The 27,310-nt window shown below is 50.1% G+C and overlaps 1 protein-coding gene and 1 non-coding gene across 2 annotated transcripts; one reads left to right on the plus strand and one right to left on the minus strand.

Moving 5' to 3' along the window:
- Positions 1–6,286: 6,286 nt before the first annotated feature.
- On the minus strand, positions 6,287–6,418 carry LOC112064143 (small nucleolar RNA SNORA70). The gene has a single exon (XR_002891393.1). It is a non-coding gene; the product is annotated as a small nucleolar RNA SNORA70 (small nucleolar RNA).
- A 5,607-nt stretch (positions 6,419–12,025) lies between these two features.
- Positions 12,026–18,616, plus strand: SDSL (serine dehydratase like). The gene is given in 8 exon segments (XM_055080632.1): positions 12,026–12,199; positions 12,371–12,410; positions 13,483–13,507; positions 13,509–13,599; positions 14,504–14,592; positions 15,312–15,539; positions 17,271–17,395; positions 18,423–18,616. Coding segments are annotated over 8 exon segments (966 nt in total).
- The last annotated feature ends 8,694 nt before the right edge of the window (positions 18,617–27,310 follow it).

The following is a 27,310-nucleotide window of genomic DNA, read 5'->3' on the forward strand; positions in this document are numbered from 1 at the left end:
TCCCCTTTTCCTGAGTAATCCCTCCAAGTCTGGCTCCTCATTCATGTTTATACCCCATCAAGTCTGGGTTGGAGCCTCTTTGAGGTTCTGCAGCCTGGCAGCCCCTGGAGACTCACCCCAGGGGACCAAGAGCAGCCTGAGGGCAGGTCTGTACTAACTTGTTCCCCGCTCGATTTCCCACTCTCCCCTCCATTCACTCAACATCCTATACTGCACGGGACCGCACCCTCCACACCCCAACAAAGAATCATCTGGCCCCAAATGTCAGTAGTGCTGAGGTTGAAAAATTCTGTGTGAGAGTAATATGGAATGAGACTATATCCTCCCTTGTTCTATCTTCTCTACTGCTATTCATACGACCAAGTGAATTAATTAACCTCATGTGGGTGAAATGTGTTTTATCTAAAAACCTGTTGTTATTCTGGGAATTCCCTGGCAGTCCAGTGGTTTGGACTCTGTGCTTCGCCGGGGGCCCAGGTTCGATCCCTGGTCAGGGAACAAAACTGTGGTTCTATGTCCAAATGCTACTCGGTCAACCCCCAGAGAAGTTAAAAGATTTTTTTTCTTGGTGAGATTAATACAATCCAATCATGCCTCCCTTGTTTTGGATTTAATGCATTTAACCTCTGTGGCCCTGGCTCTGCTACTGGACAGCTAGCCCTCTTTATTTTCCTTCACCTGGCTTCAATCCATCATGCAATTTGGCCAAGACCTTTTGGAACCCTCCTTGCGCCACTTGACGGTGCTGTCTGTGGTGACGCTGCCTGCCTTTGCGTTATCCCCAAACGTGGCTAACAGCCTCTTGGTGGGCCCTGTGGCTAAAACTGTCCACAGTGGGGCTTCCCCCTTGGGGTTATCATCACCCATCAATCAACGTGTGAGGAGTTGACTGGGTCCAAATGGCCTAATGAGGGATTTTATCCAAAGTGGACCAGAGAACCAAGATATTCGCAGCGGGTTTCAGACTCAGAACACAAACCCCACGTGCAACAAATGAAGACTTTTTTATTTTCCTCTGACTCCGCTTAATTTTTATTTCAAGCAGATAAATAATTGGAGGCAATGAGGGGTTTTCCTTCCCCCCTCCCCACTAGGGGTGGCAGTGACATCCCAGGGCTGAGTCAACACAAGATGGGGTGGGGATGCTGCCTGGCCCTCACTTGTCTGACCCCCGCCCCAGCTTGCTGGGGGACCCTTCCTCATTCCCAGCCGCGTGAATCCTTGTCCCATAGTCTGGGGGCTGCGGGCAACCGTTCCAGAGAAAGGTTGGAGACTCAAGGTATCTTCACTCCCCTCCCTGTTTTGGCCACTGCCTTAAGCTTTCTCTTATCTCCATTCCCTGAGGCAAAGTGCACGCCCCCTCTTCCAGCAGGTGGAGTGTGGAGTAGATGCCTATCAACTGTCAATGTGCAGGAAAAGTTTAAGTCGTTAAACTTTGGTAGCTTGAAACTATCCGCTGCGGGACTGACTATTGATACCATGAAAATCAACAAATGTTACAAATGAGGACTCCTTCCTTCTTTCCTTCCTTCCTTCTTTCTTTTCCTTTCTCTTTCTTTTTCTCTCTCTGTCTCTCTCTGATCTGTCTCTTTGTCTCTCAATGTCTCTCTGTGTTTGTCTCTGTCTCTCTGTCTCTCACTGTCTGTCCCCTCCCCCGGGGAGGGAAGTGAGGGGGAGGGAGTGATAAGTTAATATTCTCAAAATATTATTCCTCCATGATACGTGCCTCTGCTGTGCATTTCCCCTGATTATACAGAAAAATAACTATGGCAAAAGGGAAAAAATTGTCACTGCTGATCCCGGACTGGCTCCTGTTCATTGCCCCCTCCTTATTTAATGGTTGTAGTCAATTTCTTTTCCAGCTTTTTCTGTCATCGGCTAGCTTCTCAACATCTGCAACCAAGCAGTGGGCCTGTTTCTCCCTCCATTTTAAAATAGGACTTTAGTCAGTTAAGCTCGCTTTGAATGAGAATGAAAAAAAAAAAAGCACCTCGTTATTTAAGCACCCTCTGAGGAGAATCCTTCTGCAAAGCAAAGAATCCTCTTGTAAGAAATATTGTTATTTTCCGCTACTTTTGCAGGTTTGGGTATAGAGACTTAAAAAAACCCACTTTTTATTTTAGAATAGTTTTAGATGTACAGAAATGGAAATCTAAAACTGCGTAGATAGTACAGTGTTCCTATATGCCCCACACCCAGTTTCCCCTATTATTAATTTACATTAACATGGTACATTTGTCGCAATTATTTTTTTATTTTATTTTATTTTTTAAAAATAAATTTATTTATTTATTTATTTTTGGCTGTGTTGGGTCTTCGCTTCTGTGCGAGGGCTTTCTCCAGCTGCGGCGAGCGGGGCCCACTCTTCATCGCGGTGCGCGGGCCTCTCACTGTCGCGGCCTCTCCCGTTGCGGAGCACAGGCTCCAGACGCGCAGGCTCAGTAGTTGTGGCTCACGCGGCTAGTTGCTCCGCGGCCTGTGGGATCCTCCCAGACCAGGGCTCGAACCCGTGTCCCCTGCATCGGCAGGCAGATTCTCAACCACTGCGCCACCAGGGAAGCCCTGTCACAATTATTGAACCACTATCGATACATTATTATTCACTGAAGTCCATAGTTTACTCAGAGTTCCTTAGTTTCTCCCTGACGCCATTTTTCGGTTCCAGGATCCCATCCAGGACGCACGTTACATTGAGCCATCCTGTCTCCTTAGGTTCTTCTTGGCTGTGACAGTTTCTCAGACTTCCCTTGTTTCTGATGACCTTGACAGATTGGAACGGAACTGTCGTGGATTTTATGTTTTTTCTCATGAGTGGCAGGACGGGGGTTATAGGATCTGGGGAGCAAGACCATGGAGGCGACGTCTCATCCCAATCCATTAAGACCATGCCAGCTACCAACATGACTCATCACAGTGGATGCTGCCCTTGATCACCTGGCCCAGGTGCTGGCTGTCAGGTGTCCCCACTGTAACGTTCCTCTTTCTTCCAGGTGTGGAGTTTTTTTGAGTTGCGTCCATCTGTACGGCGCACAGATCCCATATTTACTCGGGGGACTTCCTGTCCCTGTTTTGTGATTGCCCTTCTGTCCGCATGTCACTTGGATCTGTCTGTCTCAGTGGGCGAATCATTACACAAAGCCGAAGGACTGACTAACACGCTTCCCCCTCCCCTGGTGACGATAACGCCTCTCATGTTGGGTCCACACTGCCTCCTAGACAGATTCTCTAGCTCATGCTGTCCAGTATGGTAGCCCCTGGCCACCTCTGGTTATTTACATTAAAGTAAAATTTTTGTTGAAGTACAGTTGATTTACAATACTGTGTTAATTTCTGTTGTACAGCAAAGTGATTCAGTTATACATATATATACATTCTTTTTCATATTCTTTGCCATGATGGTTTATCACAGGATATTGAATATAGTTCCCTGTGCTATACAGTAGGACCTTGCTGTTTATCCATCCTAAGGTTATTTACATTTAGATTAAACAAAATTAAACAAAAGCTACAATTCAGTTCCTCAGTTGCACAATCACAATTCAAGAGCTGGGTAGGCATGGGTGGTGAGTGGCTACCATATTGCACAGCGAAGATTACGGACCATTTTCATCGTCATGTTTCCATGATGGCCCCGCCTCCTTGCCCCACTCCGCCCTCATCCCCACCTCTCCCATTTCCCCAGGACAAATGATGTTATCAGTATTGTTTTCCATGAACCTACAGGTATTGATGCAATCATAGACTGGCGTATCAGGAACTTTTGGTTATTGTTGTCTTTTTAAAAGCAACATTGTTGTTTGTTTTAAAAAAAAGTCATTACACCCCTGTTCGAGGAAAGCATCCTAAGAAGTTGTTTGGAAAATCTTGGATTTTTGAAGAATGCACTAATCATTCCATCTCTAGACTGCTGTTCTAATCTACAGATCCTGGACTTGAGCTGCAACACCTAGATTTCCAGTCTCTAGCCGCCCTGCTCACTTCAGACTGGCCTCCACTGCCGATTCCTTAATATCTACCCTGCTGCTACTGTCGGTCTTGAATTCAGTGCGTTTTGTATACTGACCAGCTCCTCGGTCTCAGGTCTGAAGTCACAGGGAGCTTCTATCAGTGACCGAGGACCACTCAGTTCAGTCCTGGGTTTTTCCTCCAATCGCATGGCTTGTCCCTATACTTGTGCTACTAAATGTATAAAAGTATATCGAGCTGTACCACCTCCTAGATTCCCTAACTGTTTAATATATTGTGCAATATTTAATACACTGCACGCTTAAAGCTGTCTATCCATTTATCTTTATTTCAAAAATCTGAACATAGGGCCAGAACTGTTCCCCTTTTTCCTCTGGGCCCCATTTTCCCCATCCACAGTAAGGATGGCTTAGATGGCCCTGACAGATTCTTTCAGCTCAGATATCATGGCTGTGAATTTGTAAGTCTCTTGGGACAAGAACAGCCATGTTGGATGTGGGATCCCTCAATGATTGGTCCCGTGGGCTATTTGCTGGGCAAGCGACTTAACCTTTCTGGGCCTCAGCTTCTCCCTTAATAAGTGACTCCTTTCCTTTTCAGGGCAAGGGGAGTGAGGGAGAGTTCCTCTGCACAGGGTTTCAAACTCAAAGAACTCCAGGAACCAGGCAGGAGCCTTCTGGGTGTTAGGGATGCAATAGAGAAAGACGGGGACAGTGGCAAATAGAGCTATCCCCCACGGGATAGTTCTACAGAGGACAGGGTGAATCAGCTCCAGCCAGCAAAAACGTGGTCCCCTAGTTTGAGACCCTCTCTGCTCTAGAATGATTTATCATCTTGGCAAGGGTCTGAGATATTAGCTAAGATGTATTGGGTGTTAGAAGATCCAGGGCAAATCCCAGCTGGGCTACTCACTAGCTAGACTGGCTGCTTGACTGCATGAACTCCAGTTCTTTTACCTGTTAATGGAACTGAACCTCTGTGGCTTGGAAAGTGTATGACGCAGAGTCCAGAGTTAAACCTGCAAATTCAGAGGGCCAATTAACTGTGTCCAAGACTCCAGGGGGCCATCCCTCCCCTTTACGCAGTTCCCTTGCCCTGGGAACAAGAAGGCCAGCTGGGGGTGAAGATGGTGAAATGAAGCTTAATGAATAATCGGGAGACTGGCCAGGGTGTTTGGCAGCCTGAGGTGTCAGGGACAGGGGCTGTTAACAAATGTGGATCTGGGAGGGAATGGGTCAGTGACTTGGACCCCTCTCCAGCCTCATCTGCTCTCTGATGCAGCCACTCTGGCTTCCCCACTCCATCCTCTTCCAGGCCAGGAGCTCTGGGTCTAAGCCCTGGCTCTGCCCCTGCTGTGTGACCTCAGGAAAATGACTTAGCCTTTCTGAGACAAATCTGATCCCACAATGTGGAGTTCATTACGATACCTACCTCCCCCAGGGTGTTGTGAGTGTCCTGTGATAGAACGATGTCATGTTCCTAAACTTCGGACATTCATGTGCTGCCTTTGCAATTTTTGCCACACTGTTGTGTCACATCTTTTATAATACTGATAAAGCAACACTAGCAACAAACACAGAATACTTCCTACTGTTCTAAATAGTTTACATCTGTTAACTTTTTTTTTTTTTTTGGCCGCACTGTGCAACGTGGGGGATAGTTCTCTGACCAGGGATCGAACCCGTGCCCCATGCTTGGGGAGCGCAGAGTCTTAACCACTGGACTGCCAGGGAAGTCCCCATCTGTTACCTCTTTTGATCCTCACATCAACTCCACTAGGGAAGCAGTATTTTTTTTTTCTACCCACCAAATGGAAATTCAGTATTATAATCAAAACTTCAAAGTCTTCCTCCCATACTGCTTTAATGTAAGGAAAAATAGCTTTTAGTTGAATTTAATTTTTGGACAGGAAAGTAGTATTTATTGGTGGGCATGAGTAAGGAGAGGACAGCGCCAAGGCTCTCAGGAATGCAGGACCTGCCATTTGTCCAGGGGGCCACGATTAGGGATGTATTCGACCCCACAGCCATCCGGGATGAGCCACTTTTCTGCCACCGTGTTTTCAAATTCACCTGCTTAAACTTTGTAAATCCCCACCTCTTGGAGATGTGAATCTTCTGGAGGCCAGGGAACTTGAACTCAGCCCGTGTAGGGCCTCAATCACATGCTCTTTGTTCTGCAGTTCGGTGCGGATGAACATTACGACTGGGCCAATGTGGACCCTGGCCGCTATGCCCTGGGGCTTTCCAAAGGCACCGTGCATACCTGTCTGGAGCCTAGATTGGGGGCTGCATGCCGGACATGAATGTCCACTGGAAAGGGCTGTCTCCAAGGTCCCTTAGGGCAACCCATACAGGCAACAGGCTGCATACACTACTGGGGAAGTAGTATTTTATCCCCATCTTACACTTGAGGAACCAACACACAGAGAGGTTAAGTAACTTACCCAAGGCACAGCCAGTAAGTGCAAAGCTGGTATTTGTACTAGAGGCTGGCTTCAGGGTCTGTGTTCTAATTGTTACTGCCTCTTCATGCCAGAAACTTACTGCTACTATTTAATATTAAAAAAAGAAAAAAAACTCCATTTTTAAACTTTAATACCTGCCTTAGATTCTTCCTAAGCAATAACATCCATAAAATTATGTGTATTATTTTATATGCACACACACACACACACACACACACACACACAATATAAATACCCAACTATTAAAAAACCTTTGGGAAAACTTACTGCTACTATTTAATATTAAAAAAAGAAAAAAAACTCCATTTTTAAACTTTAATACCTGCCTTAGATTCTTCCTAAGCAATAACATCCATAAAATTATGTGTATTATTTTATATGCACACACACACACACACACACACACACACACACACACACACAGGATATAAATACCCAACTATTAAAAAACCTTTGGGAATCTCTCATCAACACAAAAGGGCTAGCATACAGTAGGCATGCAATAAATGCAGCCATCATGTTTCTTGTCCAAACCTGAACTGTATGCTAAGGCCCCACTCCTCCAGGAAGCCCTCCCTGATCACACCCCACCCTCAGCTGCCCTATGGGGACCTTCTGCTCTCTGTTCTCCTAGGGGGTGTTAGGGTTGTCACTGAATTAGTGACTTCCTCTCCCCTCCAGGCTGAGGACCACCTCAGGGCATGAACTGGGTTTTATCACCTCTGTGTCCCCAGTGCCCAGACCAGAACAGGACACCTGACAAGGACAGTGTTTGTTTAATGTGAGGATGGGGATGAAACTGCTAAAGTCCTCATCAAGGATCATGACCAAGCAGTTCCACTTGACCCCAAGTAGCCAGGAGTTAATCATCAAACCCGGGGAGGTCACACACAGGTCAAGAAGGGCACAGACCATCTGGGCTGCCAGGTGCTTCCTGGACCTCACCTCCCATTTGATATACAGGGAAACTGAGCCCCGCCCCCAGATTAATGTGACCAGCTCAGATTCACCCAGTGAGATGCTGACAGAGACAAGACATGAATGTGATCACGTCATTCCCCTGCCTAAAGCCTCCCATGGCTCCCTAGCGCCCCTGGGGGAGGTCCAGACTCTGGATTGGCACAGGCATCCTGCTGACTCTGGTCCTTGCCCGCCTCCTCAGCCCCAAACCCACCTGCTGTCCCATCCTTGCCTTTTCTGTTCGAGTCCTCCTGCACGTGTCCGTTCCTGGAACACCCGATGTTTTTCAGTTTCAGACCTTTGCTTTCCCTGTTCCTGATTCCTGGCTCCTCTCAGTCTCCTCCTCCAGGAAGCCTTCCCAGCCCTCAAGGGCCAGGTGAGGTACCTGCTCTGGGTGCCCGCAGCCCTGCCCCACCTCTTCCTGCCAACATCTGACAGCATTGATCATAGCTGCTCTTCAGTGGTATCCTGGGGCTTCTTGAGGGCAGGAGTCATGCTGTCTTGTTTGAGGCTAAAGGTCCCAGGACTTGACACATAGTTGGTGTCCAACAAATATTCTTTGAATGAATGAATCGGTTGTCAGAGTCATTCATTTGAACAATAAATAATTGTTTGAGTCCCAGTGTTGGGTATAAAATATCAGAGATGAGGAGGAGCTTCAGAAGAAAACATGCCTTTCTCATGTGAAAGATAATAATTGTTTCTTTATCCTTGTTTTCTTGTCTCAGACCTAAGTTGACCTTGACAGTGGTCCAGGGGAAGTGGCTTGGCATTCGGCACAAGCACTGGACTTGGAGGTGTCTGTGTCACAGCAAAGGTGGTCCAGGGTGAGAGTTAAAGGGTGCCCCTCGCTGGCTGGGTGGCCTTGGCCGAGTGAGTCCCCCTCTCTGGGCCTCAGTTTCTTCATCTGTGAAATGGGACCAGGTAATCACATGTCTCAGACAGCAAACCGGGAGGCAGTGAAGGCTGATCTTGTCCCCTTTCTCCTCCAGTGGGGAGCTGTCCCTTTAACACATGAGGAGGGGCCAAGGCCACAGGAAGCTGCAGGAAGCTGGCAGAGCCAGTGCCCAGGCAGGCTGGTGGGCAGCAGGCTGGGGCTGAGCTGGTCTGGGGACTGTTGAGAAGGAAGGTAAGGGGGTCTGGGGCCCAAATAGGGCCCTGGGGCTCTGTGTACATTTGTGAATGTGAGTAGAGGCTAGTCTGGAAAGTTCTTCGGCCAAGGCCCAGCTGAGTGGACAGAAAGTGGGAGGGTGAGACTGTCCAAAGTCCTCCCAGGAACATGGGTTCAGCTCAGGGTGCTTGTGGCCCATCTGCCTTGGACTAGAAGGCTAGGGGTCTGGGACCCTGGGGATCGGGGAGCACATCCTGATCCCGGGGGGGCGGGGCTGACATTCTGCCAGCCAAGGGGTGGCTGAGGTTTCCCAGCCCTGGCACCAGAGATTTGACTGTTGAGCGTCACCCAGGTGGCCTCTGGGGAAAAGCGTGAGGGACAAGGGAGGTGGAAGAGGTAGTCAGTTGGTCTTTACCCCAATTCATAGATGTAGCAGGTGCCCTCCTGGGCGTCTGGGCTTGATAAGGCTGTTGGCAACTTGGGGTTCATTCATTTGACTGATGCCTGCTGTCCTCTTCTGGGCAGTAGGTATAACCAAGAGGGCTGGGGGAGCCTGGGGACTGAGGCAGGAGCATTTAGCTCCTAAGGACAACTGGCAGTTAAGTGCTAAATGCTCACACCTTTAATGATAATAATGCTAATATAAAAGAGAAAGTAAAGCATGGTGGGTAAGAACACAGATGCCAAAGTGCACTGCCTGAGTTTGAATCCTGGCCATGCCATTTCTAGCTGTGTGACCTTGGACAAGTTACTTAACCTCTCTGGGCCTCAGTTTCATTGTCTATAAAGTGGCGTTAATAATTGAACCTATCTCAGGGTCGTTGTAATGATTATATGAGATAAAATATAAGGTGGTTGGTATAGTGCCTGGCTCAGAGTAAGTCCCATATAATTATTAGTTATTATTATATGTGAAGCAGAGTTGATGCCTTTACTTTATGGTCTCACTTAATCATCACAATGATCCTGTGATGCACAAGCTCTTCTCCCAGTTTATTGTGTGGTTAGTTCCTTTTCATTTTTCAGGTCTCAGTTTTAATGGTCACCTCCTCCAAAAGGCCTTTCCTGACCTCCTGACCCAAAGTAGGTCCCCTGTTCTTCTCTTCAAGACTCTGTATATGCCTGTTTCCCTTTTAGCAGTTCTCACCATTTCTGATTATTTTGTTTGTCTATACAGTTATTTGTTGAATGTCGATCCCCTTCTGAGATTATAAGTCACCTCCAGGAGTAGATGTCTGTCTGGTTCACCATGGTATCCCCAGTTCCTAGGTCAGGGCCTACACCCTGTAAGCATTCTAGAGTAACAATGAGCCTACCAGCACCGTTAGAAGACCCCAATGAGATAACGCCTCCAAAAGACTCAGTCAATTTCTGGTAATTGGATTCCACAAAGGATAGCTATTATTATTATTACTATTATTATTAATCTGCACCAAAACCTGTGAGTTGGGATGTTATTATTCCCATTTTACAGAAGGGGAAATAGGCACACAGAGGTTGAGACACTTGTCTGGGTCACACAGCCAAGAAGTCATAGTTAGTTTCTAACTTTGGTCTCTCATTGACCCCAAAGCTCACATTCTTGGGCTCTGGGGCTGAGGTGAGGCCCAGGGCTGGGTATGCAGGATTTGGGTGACCTGTGGGCTACCCTCCCCCAATGCCATGCCCTGCTTAAGAATTGTCCTGGATGGAACTGGCTGGAGGTGGTTCAGGCTTTGCCATGCCTGGGGAAGACCAAGGCCATCCCAACAAAGGCCCAGAGTCAAATCCAGGGACAGGAGACCTGGAAACCTCTGAAGGGGGGAGCCCAGCTCTTGACTAAGCAAGGGTGGACAAGAAGCTTGGGCTTGTGGTGGGCGGGGGAGGTTGCAGCGCTCCTCTTAGTGGCAAATAATGGAACTGCAGCCCCACTATTGGGCGGCCCAATGCTTTTCTGCTCCAGAAAAAATAAAGGGGTGGGGGGATGGGAGGGCAGAGCGTTTGCTCCTTAAAAAAAAAATCCTTCTATTTTTCTCCCTTCTAATTTCCTCCCTCTCTGCTTCTCGCCCTTACACACTGGTTCATTCACTCACTCAGTCACCCACACTTTGGCTTAAAACTTCCCAGCGGCTTCCCATAGCAAGTAGAATTAGAATCATATCCCAACTCTTCACCGTGGGCTGGAACGCCCTCCCCAACATCCCTGACCACCTCTCCTTGCTCGCCTCCTACGCTCACCTCCACCAGTTCCTTCTCTCAGCACCAGGAACGCTCTAAGTTCATTTCCCTCAAGGCGGTGGTTCTACCTGCTGTTCCCTCTGCAGAATGCTTTTCCCTTGCTTCTCTTCTTGTCATTCATCTCAAAGTTCCCCTTTGAGAACTTGCAGGTCAAAAGAAAAGTAAATTACCTCTCAACCAACCAAAAATGCACAGCTCTGATCTGCCTCCCAATTCAAACTGTTAAAAACCATAAACCATCACCAACAGCAAGACGGGCGGTTTATTACATTTAATGAGACGATTGGAAATTTGAACACTTAGCAGATATTTGATGATATTAAGAAATCATTTTAATATTTTTAGACGTGATAATGGCATTGTGATTACATTTTAAAAAATAAACATCAGTGAGGTATAATTTCCGTAAAATAAAATTAGCTTACTCAAGGTTAGAATTTGAAGAGTTTGGACAAATGTATACTGTTCTGAAACTGTGGCTACAATGTTTAAAAAGAGTTCTTTGCTTTTAGAGCTACATGCTGAAATATTTACAGAAGAAATAATATGGGAGGAAATTTATAATAATAATAAAGGAGGAAAAAATAATAATACGGGAAGGAGGATTAGGCGCAGATATGGAGAAAACAAGGCAGGCCATGTGTAGATGATTGTTGAAACTAAGTGATGGCTACACGGGAGCTTCACCAGACAGTTCCTGACACTCTTGCTGCGTTTAAATTTTCCACAATACAAGTTTAAAACAAAGTTTCTTTCCTGGGAGACGTCTTTGCTGACCACCCCTGCTAAAATAATACCCTCCCCTCTAGGTCACTCCTGTTTGAAATTCTGTGATTCTGTCTCCCCAACTAGACCGTGAGCTCCGGCAAAGCAGGGGCTGCCTCCGACGTGTCCCCTCCTGGGTCCCAAAACCTGAAACTGCCTGGCACATAGTGGGTGCCCAGTAATGTCTTTTGAATAACTGAATGAATAATGAATGATGAATGAATGAATTCTCCCGCTCTCATTCATTCATCACCACTCTTGGCCACGTTCTCCATCCCCAGCGCTGTGAGAAGCCACGGTTACAGAAGAAAAGGGCCCCTAGTCCAAACCTCCTTGTCCAGCTGGTGAAACTGAGGCCCAGAGAGGCGCGGATACTTCCCTGGAGCCTCACAGCTTGGCAGCCATATGGCACTAAGGGAGCCAAGCGGAGGAGCTTCCCCCTCTCCCCGTCCCCTGTTCTGGTCACAGGGACTCTTGGCTGGAGCTGCCTGGGCTATGATGTTTGTGCCCTCCTGCAGGCCCTCTAGGTGGTTGCTGGGATGGAGGGCCCTCTGGCGGAGTGTGCCAAGGGCGACCACTTCCACATCGTCACACCTCTGCTGGAGAGCCGGGCACCGTCTCAGGTGGCGGTCATGCCTGTCTTCCTCAAGTATGAAAATGCGCAGCCGACTGGCTCCTTCAAGATCCGTGGCATTGGACATTTCTGCCAGGAGGTGAGGGTGTGTGGGCAGGAGGGGAGAGTGAGGTTGTACAGATGGAAGGGGACAGCTCTGGGCAGGACGAGGGGTGGGGAGAGTTGGAGTGGGAGGGGCTAACTCCATCCCACACGGGCCTCCTTGACACCTGCTTGGGTCAGCCCTCACGCACATACCTTGTCTTCCCAGGTGGCCAAAAAGGGATGCAGACACCTGGTGTGCTCCTCAGGTGAGCCCACCCCTTCCTACTTCATGAGGGTCCTCAGGGCTGGGTTGGGGGAGGGGAAGCTGGCTGGAGCAGCCGTAGATGTCCAGGGCTTGGCCTCTTTTTTTAAAAAAAATAAATTATTTATTTGTTTGTTTTATTTTGGCTGCACGTGGGCTTTCTCTAGTTGCGGTGAACGGGGTCTACTCTTTGTTGCGGTGCGCGGGCTTCTCGTTGCGGTGGCTTCTCTTGTCGCAGAGCACGGGCTCTAGGAGCCCGGGCTTCCGTAGTTGTGGCACGTGGGCCTCAGTAGTTGCAGCATGTGGGCTCAGTAGTTGTGGCTCGCGGGCTCTAGAGCACAGTCTCAGTAGTTGTGGTGCACCGGCTTAGCTGCTCCACGGCATGTGGGATCTTCCCGGACCAGGGCTCGAACCCATGTCCCCTGCATTGGCAGGCGGATTCTTAACCACTGCGCCACCAGGGAAGTCCTTGGCCTCTTCTTAAAGGTCCAGTCTCATCAAGGTCATGGTCATATATGCTTTGTATGTCCTCTCCCAGCCCCCTTCCCATCATTCAAGCCTCCTGGTATTAAGTGATAAAACCCCAATCATACGGGTTTAAGTTACAGGCTCCAAGAATTGAAGAATTCTTGGGATAATAGCTTTCAGGCACAGCTGGACCCAGGGGCTCTCCTCTGTACCGCTCCTTTTCTTGGCTTGTCTTTCCTCTGTACTAACTTTACTCTCATATAGACCACATGGTAACAATATGGCCATCAGGAGTTTTAGGCTTGCCTCCTACCATCCTACCAACCCTGGTGAAAAGGGAGTACCCCTCCCCAATGGCCTCATCAATCCATGAATTGGTCTTTTTGGCCCAGCTTGTCCCATGTACTCATCCCTGAACCAATCATGGTTCAGGTGATTGCGTTCTCTGATTGGCTCCACAGAGATCACGTGTCCACCTCTGGGGCCAATGGTGGGGCATATAAGTGTTGGGAAGGAGTGACTCCCAAAGGGGAAGGGAGGGGCTGGGAGAACAGTGTGTCAACAGGCTAATGCAAATGCCCACAGCACCCCTTCTACTGCCTCCACAGGGGGTAATGCAGGCATCGCTGCTGCCTAGCTGCTCACTCCGCTCCCCGGAGGGCACCTCTCTGCAGGTGGTGAGCAGGCTGCAGGGGGAGGGGGCCGAAGTTCAGCTGACTGGAAAGGTAAGGACCTCAAGAAGGGGAAACCAGCTGAACGGGGCTGTTCCCCCTTTACTCCCACCTCACCCCCAAGAGATCCTGTTTCCTTTTCCTTTTTGTGAACTATGCCTGGGACCCAGTCATCGCTGAGGACGGCTTAGCTGAGGGGTGAGTGAGATGTGCTGTATATTAAGGGCTGGGATCTGTCAGCTTGCCTCTCCCCACCCTGAGAAGACTTTTCCTGTGTGAACCCAAGAGAAGCAGGAAGCTGGTGGTTACCAGGAGTGTATCTGTCTCCCTGCATCCTCACTAACACTTGGTACTATCCACTTTAAATTTTTGCCATTCATTAAGACAAAAAGTATAAAGAAAGATGATGACAGCATCATCCCCCATTCTGAGGCCACCCCGAAATGAAAGGATATTCATCTGATAAGGATATCATTGGTTTACTTTGTTACCCAAGAAACAGAGACCCAAACATGTCACCCTTCTCCCCTCCTGGGAAGAAGAAGGAAAAAAAATCCATCCATCCATCCATCCATCATCCATCCAACAGATATTCACTGAGCACAGACTATGCGCCTGCACTATGTTAGGCAGTGCTAAGAATACAGAGATAATAAGATGTGGTCTCTACTCTTACAAAACTCCAAGTATCGTTGGGGAGACCGGCAGGTAACCAGATGATGAGAATAGAACACAATGGGTCCTGCCTGGATTGTAGAAAGCACATGGCATCCATTTGTCCACTTGGAAGCCTCTGACTTTGTCCCAGGAGGCTGCTGGGTCCACACCAGCTCTGGTCTCACCCTCGGGGGTCTCCTCAGCCCACTGGCCCCTGGAGCCATCCAGGAGACCTCAGGCTCTGCTCCAACCTCCATAGCCGTCTGACTCCCGTCTTCTGAGGGCCTCGGTTTCTCTTTAGGTCTGGGACGAGGCCAATCTAAGGGCACAAGAGTTGGCCAAGAAGGACGGCTGGGTGAACATCCACCCGTTCGACCACCCCCTGATATGGTAAGGCTGGTGCCCCTCTCCCCATGGAACTCAGCACTGAGAGACCCTCCCACTGGACAGAGGGGAAACTGAGGCCCAAGGAGGAGAAGAGGCTTGGAAGCCAGGCACATGGAGGCCCAGACCCCACCTCTGCCACTTGTGACTTGTGTGACTCTGCAAAGCATCTCACCACCCATGCCTCAGTTTCCACGTGTGTAAAATGGAAATGCTAATAATAAATCCCCCTGATTGAGTGTGTACTTTGGGACACATTTCATCCATTTAGTCTTCCCCAAAGCCCTAGAGATGTTTTTTTTAATGCCCATTTTACAGGTGAGGAAACTGAGGCACAGAGGGGTCTAGCTACTTGCTGAAGATCACACAGCTAGTAAGTGGCGGAGACCTTGGGTCCCAGGCCCAGGACTTGAGTTGGGCTGGTTCCAAGTGTTACTGTGGTCTCCTCTTAACCAGACACAAGAACGCTGCCTCTTTCCAGCGTTGTGGGATGGATTAAATGGATTGAGAATGTGCCTGGGAGGTTGATGAAAGGGGGAAAGAATGAGTGAATGAATAAACTGGGTGGATGAAAGCTGAGTGAACTAAGCGTGGCAGGGTCTCCCCTCCACGTGCCGTGGGTGGGGAGGCGGATGGCGATGGGGGGAGTTTGTGTGGATGTGAGCCTGTGGGACTGGGGCCACCCTCACCCCTGCTCCTCTCTCCTGCTCCCTCATATCCTGCAGGGAAGGCCACGGGAGCCTGGTGCGGGAGCTGGAGGCAGTGCTGGGGACCCCACCGGGTGCCCTGGTGCTGGCAGTGGGGAGCGGAGGCCTCCTGGCCGGGGTGTCGGCTGCTCTGGCAGAGGTGGACTGGCAGCGTGTGCCCCTAATTGCCATGGAGACCCAAGGGGCACACTGTTTCAGTGCGGCCATCAAGGCAGGCAGGCTGGTGACACTGCTGGACATCACCAGGTAGGCATAGGCTGGGGGCATTTGTGGGGCGCAAGGCTGCCCTAGGACCTCCGAGTCCCACTTAGTGGAAGTGGGACACTCAAGGGGGTCACCTTTTTTTTTTTAATTAAAAAAAGATTTTTTTTTTTTTGCCACACCATGGCATGCGGGAATCTTAGTTTCCTCACCAGGGATCGAACCCATGTCCCCTGCGGTGGAAGCACAGAGTCTTAACCACTGGGACCCCAGGGAAGTCCCCTCAAGGGGGTCTCCTTAATCCTGCATGGCTGATCTATAGGACTTTTCATTCCCTGCTTAAACCCATCAGTGTGTTCCCCAAGCTCTCAGGCCCAAATCAGACTCCTCTCCATTCCACTTCAGCCACTGGCCTGTCTTCCTGTCCCTTGAATGGGTCACGCTCTTTCCTCCCTCCATGCCTTTGCACGGGCTGTGTCCTCTGCCCAGAAGTCCTAGGGTTCCCTCTTCTTCTTTTGGCTGTTTTCTGTCCCCTCAGAGAGATTCTCCCCACAACGCTGTCATCGGAGTTTCCCCTCCCAAGTTCTCCCTCATAGTGTCTACCTACAGTGGGTATTTATTTACTTGTTCTTGTGTTTCCTTACTCACTGCTGTCTCCCCTCCCAGACTTGGTTCTCGATAACAGCAATAACAATAATCGTAACCAACACTTCTGGAGAACTCACTATCTGTCAGGCTCTATTCTAAGCACTTGGAATGTTTTAACTCTCTAAATTATTAATTAATTCTCTACGACAACGTCGTGAGCCAGCTATTGTTATTATCCCAGTTTTTCAGATGAGGAAATGAGGATGAGGAAACTGAGGCTCAGGGAGGTGAAGTGACTTTTCCAAGGTCACACAGCTAGTTTAGAGCCAAGGTTTGAAACCAGGCAGCCTGGCACCAGAGTCTGTACTCTGGGCCACTTAGGGCTCAGAGCCAGTTCTTATGAGCTCAGCAAAGCCTCTCCCGGGCCTGAAACACTGCCCAGCTCAGGAAAATACCTGCAGGTAGGTGATCCCAAGCACAGAGGTAAAGAGCATGGACTCTGGAGCCAGACTACCTGAATTTGAACCCACATTCTGCTATTGACTAGCTGTGTGTCCTTGAGCAAGTTACTCAACCTCTGTGAACTTCAGTTTCCTGACTTATAAAATGGAACTCATAAATTTCTAACTGCAAGGGAGAGCATAAGGATTAAAACAGAAAATCCAGGGACTTCCCTGGCGATCCAGTGGTTACGACTCCGCGCTTCCACTGCAGGGGGCTCGGGTTCGATCCCTGGTCGAGGAGCTAAGATCCCACATGCTGCACGGCGCAGCCAAGCAAACAAACAAAACCCCTGTCAGAAAATCCAAGCATCCAGCACCTTGTAAACATTCAATGAATATTAGCTATAGTATAGACATGGTAAATGGTTATTAATGAATAAAATGATAAAGAGATCATTTTCTGGGCTTGGCTTTCTGGGGTCTGTGCAAGAACAACACAGTCACGGCTGTAGAGTCAGCGGGGGTGAGGTGCATTCGTCAGCTCTTCATGGGACACACAGTTTTTGAGTGTTTCCTCTGAGCCAGGCGCTGCTCGAGACTCTTGAAATGCGGGGCCCCCGGCCCATTGCAGGATGGGAGGGGGGCCCGGGGCTGGGGAGGGCTGGGGCTGTGCGGGGAGGAGACTTGATTCCCCAGCTCTTCTCCCCACTCCTGCCCTCCCTGCCCCACCTGCCCACTCCTGCAGTGTAGCCAAGTGCCTGGGTGCCAGGACGGTGGCTGCACAGGCCCTGGCGTGTACGAAGGAGTTCAAGGTCTTCTCTGAGGTGGTGGAGGATGTTGAGGCCGTGAGCGCCGTGCAGCGGTTCCTGGGTGAGAAAGCACTGCCCCCCACCCGGGCTCAGAAACCGGCAAAGTCCCTGGATCCCCTGGAGAGAGTGTGCTCTCTCTTGTCTGTATCCTCAGTGCCTATCGCAGGGCTGGGTATACAGTAATCATGTAGTAAGTGCACGTTGAGTGGATGGAAAGGGTGGGGGTGAAGAAGGGGTGTGTCCTGCTGTCTCTCGCCTCCGGACTTCTGTACCCACTCTTCTTCCCTCTGGCTGCCCATCCTGGCCCTGCTCCCTAGTGGTTTCATGTAACTAAGGGCTACTCAGCTATCATGGCACCTCCTCCAGGAAGCCTCCTCTGATCTCTCACCCCCACCCCACCTGGGTTGAAGGCTTCCCATGCACCAATCCCAACAGTCTCATAACTGCCAGATTCTTATCCAACTACATCGCTAGACTGTGAAATCTATGAGGCCGGGGACCGGTGTGTCTTGTTCATTGTTGTGTCCCCAGGGCCTTCCTAGCACTGGGCCTGGTGGGGGGCGGGCAGCGCTCAATAAATATTTGCTGAGTGAATAGATGAATGTATGAGTGAGTGGAAAGGTGGATAATGAATAGGTGGATGGGTGGGTGGATAGACGGTTGGATTGATGGGTAGTGGATTGACAAATGACATGGATGAAATGGATGGAAGGATGGGTGGACACATTGATTAATGGACACATTGATGGATGGACAGACAGTCAAATGATGGATAGGGGATGAATGGATGGATGGATGAATGGATGGATGGATAAAACAATGATTGATAGATACACTGATAGATGGACAGACAGACAGTCTAATGATGGATGGAGGGAGGGATGGATGGATGGATAGATGAAAGGTGGATGGATGGAGGGATAGATGGTCAGATTGATGGATGGAGAGAGAGTCACACAAATGATGGATTGTGAGATGGATGCCTGGATGGCTGGCTTCATGGAATTGCAGTGCCCAGAGCCTGCTGAGCACTAACTGGTTCTTCCTCCCTTTCCTCCCCTCCACCCCCGTTCCCCTACCCTGGGCAGATGATGAGTGAATGTTGGTGGAGCCTGCCTGCGGGGCAGCCTTAGCTGCCATCTACTCAGGCCTCCTGGGGAGGCTCCAGTCTGAGGGCCGCCTGCACCCTTCCCCTGCCTCAGTCGTGGTCATCGTGTGTGGAGGCAACAACATTGACAGTGGAGAGCTACAGGCTCTGAAAGCCCATCTGGGCCAGGGCTGAGGGCTCCTGGTTTAGGAGGGCCGGCTGGGCCCCAGTGACCCCCAAGAGGCTCCTGGACACCCCTGGAGGGGGTTGCTGGCTGAGGGGCTTCTGTGCTCATGGATGGCAGTGGCAGCTGCCCTGTGCTGCTACGCTGGCTGCCTCCTGCAGGAAGCCCTCCCGAACTGCTCCCTTTGGTTTCTCTGCAGCACTGGCTAATAAACCCTTTCTGAGTTGGGCTTGTAACTCCAGCAGGTCCATTTTTTCCACCTCCATGAACTCAGAGAAGGCACACAGAAACCTGATGCCAGCATTCTGATGAAGCGACTCTCTTCACATCACACAGCTTGTGCAACAAAGCCAAGAATTCGGAACTCCGGTTCCTAAGGGAATCCGGCCATGCTGAGCTCCTAACCGGGCTTCCCTTACCTGGCGGACCTGCTCAGGAAGGGGAGGGGGACATTCTGTCACTTCTCAGGCCTGGGCTGGTAGGACAATATTGCTAATCTTTATCAAGTGCTTGTCATGTGCCAGAAATGCTTCTAAGAACTTTCTATTCGTTGTCCTCTTTAAAGTTCACAAAGGCACTATGAAGTAGAAACCATTATTATCGTCCCTGTTCTACAGATGGGGACACTGAGGCATGGAAAGGTGACACAACTCGCTCGAGGTCACACAGGCTGGAACGTAGCCCGGCCAGTTTCAAACCCTGTGATTTTCGACATGACTCTGTATTTCTTGGACCTCCACCTTCTTTGTGTGGTGGGACATTGGAGAAGGAGGTAGGGCCTCCAGGTCGGTCTGGACACACCTGTGGGTCACAAGGAGGGTGGACACTGGTCCTGAAACTGGACACCTGCAGCCCCTGGGAAGGGTCTCTTCGGAAACCCAGAGAAAATTAGAATCCTTTGTGGCCACCAGGGGGCAGCAAATTGTCTCCAATGGGGAAGCCCGGCTCCAGGCAGGTGAGACCTGCCCCAGGGTCTTCCTTGACTCTACCCAGCCCGGGGGTGCTGAGGTCCCAGAGGCAAATGGGCCCACAAGGTCTGGGCATGGGGGCAGCCCTATCCAACCCTTCCCAGCGCTGCAGGAAACAAGGCTCAGAGAGGGTGGGGGCCACCCTGTGTCACAGCCCATGGCAGAACCCAGCTCCCGGCTCCCACTGAGGGGCTGCCTCATGAGGGCTGTGTGACCTTGGGCAAGTGCCTTCCCCTCCTCTGGGCCTCAGGCTGCCCCTCTGTGCTGGAGGAGGCCCACTTGCTGCTTCCCACCTCCTTTCCTTTGGCCAAACTGTTCCCTCCACCAGGTGTCTCCTCCTTTCCTCCGGCTGAGGATTTGAGAGCCGCAGTGGCCTCCCGCTGCTTCGGTTTCATCCTCCCTTTGACCGTAGATATCGACCTCGGTTGCCAAGGTTGTCCCTCCAGAAGCCTCCAGGACCCAGCCCTATGTCCTTGTGGGTTCCTAGAATAGACACTGAGCGCTCCAGGGCGGGACACAGCCAGGCTTGAGCCTGAACTTTGTTCCTAGTCACTACCCCAGTGACCTTGAGTAAATGATGCTCTGGTTCAGTACCTCAGTGTTCTAATTAGTAAAATGGGTTGTTTGCAGATTACTCCTAGGACCCGGCATAGGTATCGTCTTTCAATAATTGCTACTTCTTACCATCTCCTGAGTGTTCCTCCTGCAACAGTGAGGGGTGTGGAGGAACTAGTAGTTATTCTTGTGTTGAGCGCCTACTGTGTGCTTCGGGTCTTAGCAGTCATTTCATTTAATCCTGCAATAACCTATGTGGTAGATACTCTTATAATCTTCATTTTTGCAAATGAGGAAACCGAGGCACAGAGCAGTCAAGCACTTACTCCAGGTCACACAGCTGAACTGGAACGCTGCTATGTAAACACCTGGGCTTGTGCCTCTAATCACGACTGCGCTGCTACCTCCTTTCTTTGGCTTCCATGCCCCCTGCATGCCATGCCCTCTACGCTTCTAAATCCTACACATTCTTCGAAGCCCAGTTTAAGGGCAGCCTCCTCCCGGAAGCCCCTGGGATTGCTTCAGCCAGAGACCGTCTCCCCAACCCCGCACTCCTCCAGGTGAGTGGTAGAGCCCGTCTCCACTCCAGGTGCTGTGTCTCCCACTCGGGCTCCTGTCCTTGGCTGCACTCTTGGGAGACTTGTCAGCTGCCGTTTGCTCCTCTCCTGGTCTCGGCAAGCTTGAGATAAGAACCCGAGGGGCCTGTTGACCCTGTCCAGATAACACATGTCAATTACCTTGCAGTAGCCCTTGCTGGTTGACACCCAAGGAATGCCAAGGGCAGGGCGGAGGCACAGGGAGAGAGCAGGACGTGGATGGTTGAAGCTGAGGTGATGGTTGTTATGACCTGATGTAGCAGGATGGGCACTCTGGAGCTGAGAAACTATTGCCATTCTGCCTTTGCCCTCCTGGACCACTCAGTGGGGGAAATGGGGAGCCTACGAGGAGGGTCCTGGGAGCAGGAGATTTTCTGTATTGGTCCAGGGCTCTGTGGAGAGCACTGAACACTGGGTCACCAGGTGTGTGTACCTGCCTGAGATACACCCAGCTTCCCCATCCCAGCTGGGGCCCCTCTCCTGGGAGGGGGGCCCTTTGGTTCCCTGTGGGTTCTTTCGGCCGAGGTTCCCTCTGTCTTCTCATCAGGTGGACTCTAAAACCCCTGCCTCCAGAGGCTGCCTCCGTCTAGTCCTTCACTCCAGCCTTAAGCCAAGGTGATGGTTGAAATCCAGCCTTTGGTTGGCAAAGGGGGTGTTTTTACCCCAGAGCTGGCCCCAGGCATGGCAGGGGCATGGGAAGGCGGACCAGGGTCATGCCGCTGATGCTGTGCTTTCTCCAGCCTGGGCAAGAGCCCAGTACAAAGCAGGTACGTGCTCCAGTACCTTCAGAGAAGGGTCTGACCCTTAGTTGTGGACACGATGGCTCAGACTGGCTTTATATCTCAAGTCATCTGTGCATGGCTGTGTGCTTTTGTACTTGTAGGCATGCATGTATGTTTGTGTCCATGTGTGGGAGAGTGCATGCACTCGTGTATTTTTGAGGCAACACTTGCATTTCATTGAAGAATTTCCCTCAGACTGTGGAGAGCTTCACATTTTTGCACTTGGGACTCATAATCCAGTCACTAGCCAGGCATCAAACTTAGATGTGTACGATGAAGCAGGTTGGGGGCTAGACATTAGGGAGTGGTGGGGATTGGAGCAAACTGGAAAGCTCATATTCTGCCTAAAGGAGGTGGCCACTGCTCAAGTTTATCCAATAGCAGGTCCAGCATAACAGATCTCCCAATTTCTTAGTGTTCGCTCAAATTCAAAGCAATTTAGGAAAAGCCATGTGGTCTCTTTGCCTGCATATTTATAAAAAGGCTCTGGACAGGTCCTGCAGGAAAGGAGGAGGAGCATGTGACCCCAACCTCAGCCAATCCAAGCACTGTATTCTGTCTGGCCATGGTGACTGGTTCAAGGGCAGGCCCGGGAGCCAAACTGTCCAATCAGAGCAGCTCTCAGGATGTGAGCTGGGAATTGTTTGGCAAATTCTGGAGACGTGTTTGATTGCCACAGCTGGGTTGGGGGAGCGTGCCCCTGGCACTTAGTGGATGAGGTCCAGAGAAGCTGCCCGACACCCTACAATGCACAGGATGGCCCCCACGGCAAGGAGTAACTGGACCTTAGAGTAGTAGCGCCGAGGTTGGGAAACCCTGTGTTAGGCAAATCTCATCTCTACTGGGTCTTTTTCTTGGGAGTGGGGAGGTGTCTCTGGATTATTTCTATTTGTGTATTCCTGAGAGATGGCATGCTGTTTTAATTGTTATCACTTTATCAAGCAACTACTCAGTGCCTGGGAGGATTCCCTGTCTTACACACGAAGAAAGGGATGCTGAGAGAGAGGTAGAGCCCAGGCCCGCTCCAGAGACAAGGACCCTCATTACCATAACAGCCAGAGTAGCCAGGGGTTCCACAGTGGAGGAAAGGAGGCAGGTGGAACCACTGTCCACCCCCTGTAGGATCTGGTTCGCTGAGCTGTGATGACGGGCAGGTAGTGAACCCAATGAGGCAACGCATCTCACCAAGTCCCTAAACCCACTGGACTGCTTTTTTAAAAAAAATATTTATTTGTTTATTTATTTATTTGGCAAGCCGGGTCTTAGCTGCGGCTTGCCAGCTCCTTAGTTGTGGCAGGCGGGCTCCTTAATTGTGGCATGCGAACTCTTAGTTGCGGCATGTGGGATCTACTTCCCTGACCAGGGATTGAACCCGGGACCCCTGCATTGGGAGCATGGAGTCTTAACCACTGTGCCACCAGGGAAGTCCCTGGACTGCTTTGAAGAAGAAACTTCTGGAAAATTTAAATGATCCCACCAACACCTCACCAGGATAGTGGCTGAATTTACGGAACCCATTTACAGAAGCTCTTTATTATGAAGTTGGGGTCATTGATGCTAGTTTATAGCAGAAGAAACAGGTTTAGAGAAGCAGCGTCAGGAGCCTCCAGTCACACAGCGGGTTGATCTGTCTCCTAAGTGTCTTAATCTTTTGGTTCGTTGAGATAGGATGGTTAAAGAAAGCTTCTTTGAAAAGGTGACGTTTGAGCTGAGGACTGAAGGAAATGAAGGAGTATGTGGGGATGTATGGGGGAAGAGCAGAGGGAACAGCATGTGCAAAGGTCCTGAGGTGGGAACCTGTGGGGAGGCCACTGTGACTGCAGAGGGAAGGGCAAGGGAGAGAAAGTAGATGATGGTGGAAGATGGACAGAGAGGTAAGGAGGGTGCATGGGTGGAGGGAAGGGGCACCAGATCACGAAGAGCCTTGCAGGCTGTGGTCAGTACTTTGGTTTTTACTCCGAGGATGATGAAGAGCCCTAGGAGAGTGGAGCATGAGACCATATGCCTGCCTCCCGTCTCCCTCCGCTCTGTCCCCAGCCTCGATCTTCATCTCCTGTCCTGAGAAACCTTTGCATAGGATTGCTGCTCACCCCACCACTGACTCGAATCTCCTGGATCAGGTGGGTGCAGCCATGCCCCCCAGCTGCTAAGAATGTTGGCTGCTGATGGCCCACAGCTGCCCCCTTCTCCAGAGAACAGCCAGTGGGAGCCACTGTGTTTAGAGATGCGGCCTCTCCTGCAACCTCAAGGTGGGGGCAGCTCTGTGGTCCCATCCACAGAGCAGAGCTCCCCGTGGGATCAGGCTGAGACCCGACTCCGCCTGAGCCCTCCCCTCCTCCTGTTCACCTCCCATCCCCTTCTACTCTTGATAAATCACATGCCAAGGACCCCCATCTCAGGCTCTGCTGGTGGAAAACCCAACCTAAATGGACCCTCTCCCCCGTCCCCATCCCACTGGCTTCTCCCTTCCCCAGTGTTTGTGCTTTTTAAACTCCACCAAAAATGTCACGGGCAGGTTTCTTGCCTGGTTTCCAAACTCCCTGATAAATTCCACTGGCTGGGCAACCCCAGGAGAGGTTTTCTGGAGCAAGGAACCCCATAAATCACCCTGCTGCCATTCCGGCATGGGCAATATCTTATGTAAAAAGGTGTTTCCTGGGAGCGCCACGGGCAGGAGAATCCTATTACAAGCCGCCCCATTAATTATAAAGAGTCAAGTCGACCCTTTGCTGTGATTTTTTATCTTAAGTCCGAAAACTGATTGCCTTCACCAATTCTTCCCCTTCCAAAAAAACCCTAAAGAATAAAATAAATGTTTGAAGAATAAATACCAAAGTTTCTCCTTTTAGGGGAGAACCAGCAGAGAGACACAGAGAGAGAAAGGGAGAGAAAAAGTAGTGGGAAAGGGTCTTTTTTCTTCCTTTTAAGGTAAAAGTTATGGAGCACTCAGCCTGTGCAGGGCATATTCAATTTTCCGGACTCCCCCACCCCAGGAAGTGGGTGCTGTAATTCGTCCCATGTTACAGATGAGGGAAACTGAGGCTTGCCTGAAGTTACGTGCTAGCCCTTTCTCCTGAGGTGGTAAGGTGTGCAGAGAATGGGCCAGGCTGGGTATTTGAAGACCTGGGTTCAAAGCCTACCTCCGCTTCTTACTAGCTAGGACCCTGAGCAGATGAATTAACCTCTCTGAGCCTCAAAATTCTTCTCCTGCAAAATGAGGACTAAAAGCACCCCGGGAAAGCTTCCAGGGAGAAGACATGCGACAGCAAACACAGAGGGCAGAAGCTGGGCATGTCCCTTGCCCGGGTGACTAGCAGCCTCCCCACTGGCTTTCCTGCCACCAGTTTTGAGGCTGTCCTCGCTGCCATCCCCAATCTATTTCGCACTCAGCAGCCAGAATAGTTTTTGTTTGTATGTTTTTTGGGGTTTTTTTTCAGCCGCACCGTGCGGCATGTGGGATCTTAGTTCCCCGACCAGGGATCGAACACATGCCCCCTGCAGTGGAAGCACAGAGTCCTAACCACTGGACCACCAGAACAGTCTTAAACAAGCCCAAGGCAGAGCGTCACCCCTTCTGCTGAAACCCTCCCGTGCCCCTGGCTGCATTTCAGATAAAGGTCTGACCCCTCACCTAGGCCCACAGGGCCCCGTGTCATCTGGCTTTTGCGGACCTTTGGGGTCTTAGCCCCTCCTTCTTTCCCCCAGCCCCAGACTCCCTGAATTGCAGCCATACCAGCGTTTTTCTCTTCCTAGAACTCACCAAGCTTGATCCTGTCTCAGGGCCATTGTCAGTGCTGTTCCCTTTGCCTGCTACCCTTCCAGAGCTCAGCAAATTTGGCAACTTCTCATTCAGGACTCGGCTCAAGTGTCACCTCCTCAGAGAGGCCCTCCTGACCCACTGCCTGCCACTCAGGGCCAGGACTACGGTGAAGTGAGCAAGGTACTCACTTTGGGAGGAAAATGTAAGGGGTGCCACAAAACTCGAAATCAATTTAGAAAAAGAAAGAAAAAAACCTCAGAAATCAAGAAAAAGATTGTAATAAAACAACTTTAAAATGAAAATTATTGCAACAGAAATTCATGGTGAAAAACATAGGGACATTTTACATAAAGATAGGATCTCACCTTGCACTTGGATGTCTCATCTCCCCCGAATGGCAGATCTGTCAGATCCTGTCTTTATTTAAAATGTTGCCGTTTTGTTCATTACGGATTATTTTGCATTAATTTTGAGTTTTCAAAATATTATATAAAAGTACTATTTATCTTGACTCCTACGTTTTTGGTGTGCACCCCCTTTACATTTTGCACCCACCATGAGTACCCCACTTGCCTCACGCTAGCCCAGCCTGGCTGACTGCCTGTTTTAACACCCAGTTTTTCCCAATCTCACCACCTTCTTTTCTTACCACTATTTGGAATGACCAATTATTTTCTCCCTTGGTTACTGTCTGTCTCCCCCACTAAAATATCAGCTCAGTGAGGGCTGGGATCAAGACTGTCCTATTCACATCTGTACCCCAGAGCTCAGAAGAGTGCCCAGTGCATACTATTTCAACAAATATTTGCTGAATGACCGAGTGAATGAATGAATGAATGAATGAAGAGCAGGTTCAGGACGGCAGGTAGAGGTCTGGACAACTTGATTTCAGGGTCTTCATTCCACCTCCCATCCCCATTTTTCAGACGAGGAGGCTGAGGTCCAGAGAGGGTGAGTAACCTAATCATAGTCACACAGCACAGCCACGTCAAAGCTGGTCCAAAACGGAAAATCCCCTGGGACTGTTGAGTTCATCAGAGAGAAGTCTCCAGTGACCTGGAGTGGGCCTTTAGGGACCAGCTCTCTCTGAGTGCTCACATTCCTGAAATATCATCCCCAGACCCATCTTGCCACCTAGGGTTGTGCCAGATCCATGCATCATCTTTACTATTACCTAATTCACACGTTTCTTGAAACCTTAAATGCTGTTTAGAAAGAGAACAGTTATCACCACTCTAAATAGAGAAACAGTATCACTTCCCAGAATTAGATACATGTAGCAATATATAAAAGGCTAAACAAAACGATGCCATTACATGTAGCTAGCTTCTGTCCTGCCAAGACCCCAAGCCTGCCGGCGTAAGCCAGGGTTAGCAAGCTAGCACCAGAGACTCTCCCTAAAACGATCAGAAGGGCTGACAAAGAACTGAAAAGACAGTGACTTGTTCATGAGGCATCAGGCATCTGTGAAAATGCCTGGTTCCTCCCGTGGGTCCGTGTCCCACACTGTTGGTTAAATAATAGCGTGGCAGCATCGCACGATGATACTGATTTTGATCTCAGGGACCCGCAAAGGCATGTGAGGCAAACTCTTCCTCCAGCAACTTCTGCCATTGAGAAGCGACAACAGCCCGAGCGCCTGCAGCAGGTTTCAGCAGAGGTTCTCAAGCTCTCCATGGCTCGCGGGCCCAGCCGCTCCGCGGCACGTGGGATCTTCCCGGACAGGGGCACGAACCCGTGTCCCCTGCATCGGCAGGCGGACTCTCAACCACTGCGCCACCAGGGAAGCCCCAGGATTTCTTTTTAAGCAAGGTTTGGATGTTCTGTAGGTCCCTGAATATAGAAAAATTGCATTCCTTTTCCCCCCATATTTTTAAAATGAGCTGAACCATAACATAAAACTAATCCTTTTAAAGTGAACAATACGGGGCTTCCCTGGTGGCGCAGTGGTTGAGAATCTGCCTGCTAATGCAGGGGACACGGGTTCGAGCCCTGGTCTGGGAGGATCCCACATGCCGCGGAGCAACTGGGCCCGTGAGCCACA

The sequence above is a fragment of the Physeter macrocephalus genome, chromosome 19 (assembly GCF_002837175.3).
Source record: "Physeter macrocephalus isolate SW-GA chromosome 19, ASM283717v5, whole genome shotgun sequence".
Classification (NCBI taxonomy): domain Eukaryota; kingdom Metazoa; phylum Chordata; class Mammalia; order Artiodactyla; family Physeteridae; genus Physeter; species Physeter macrocephalus.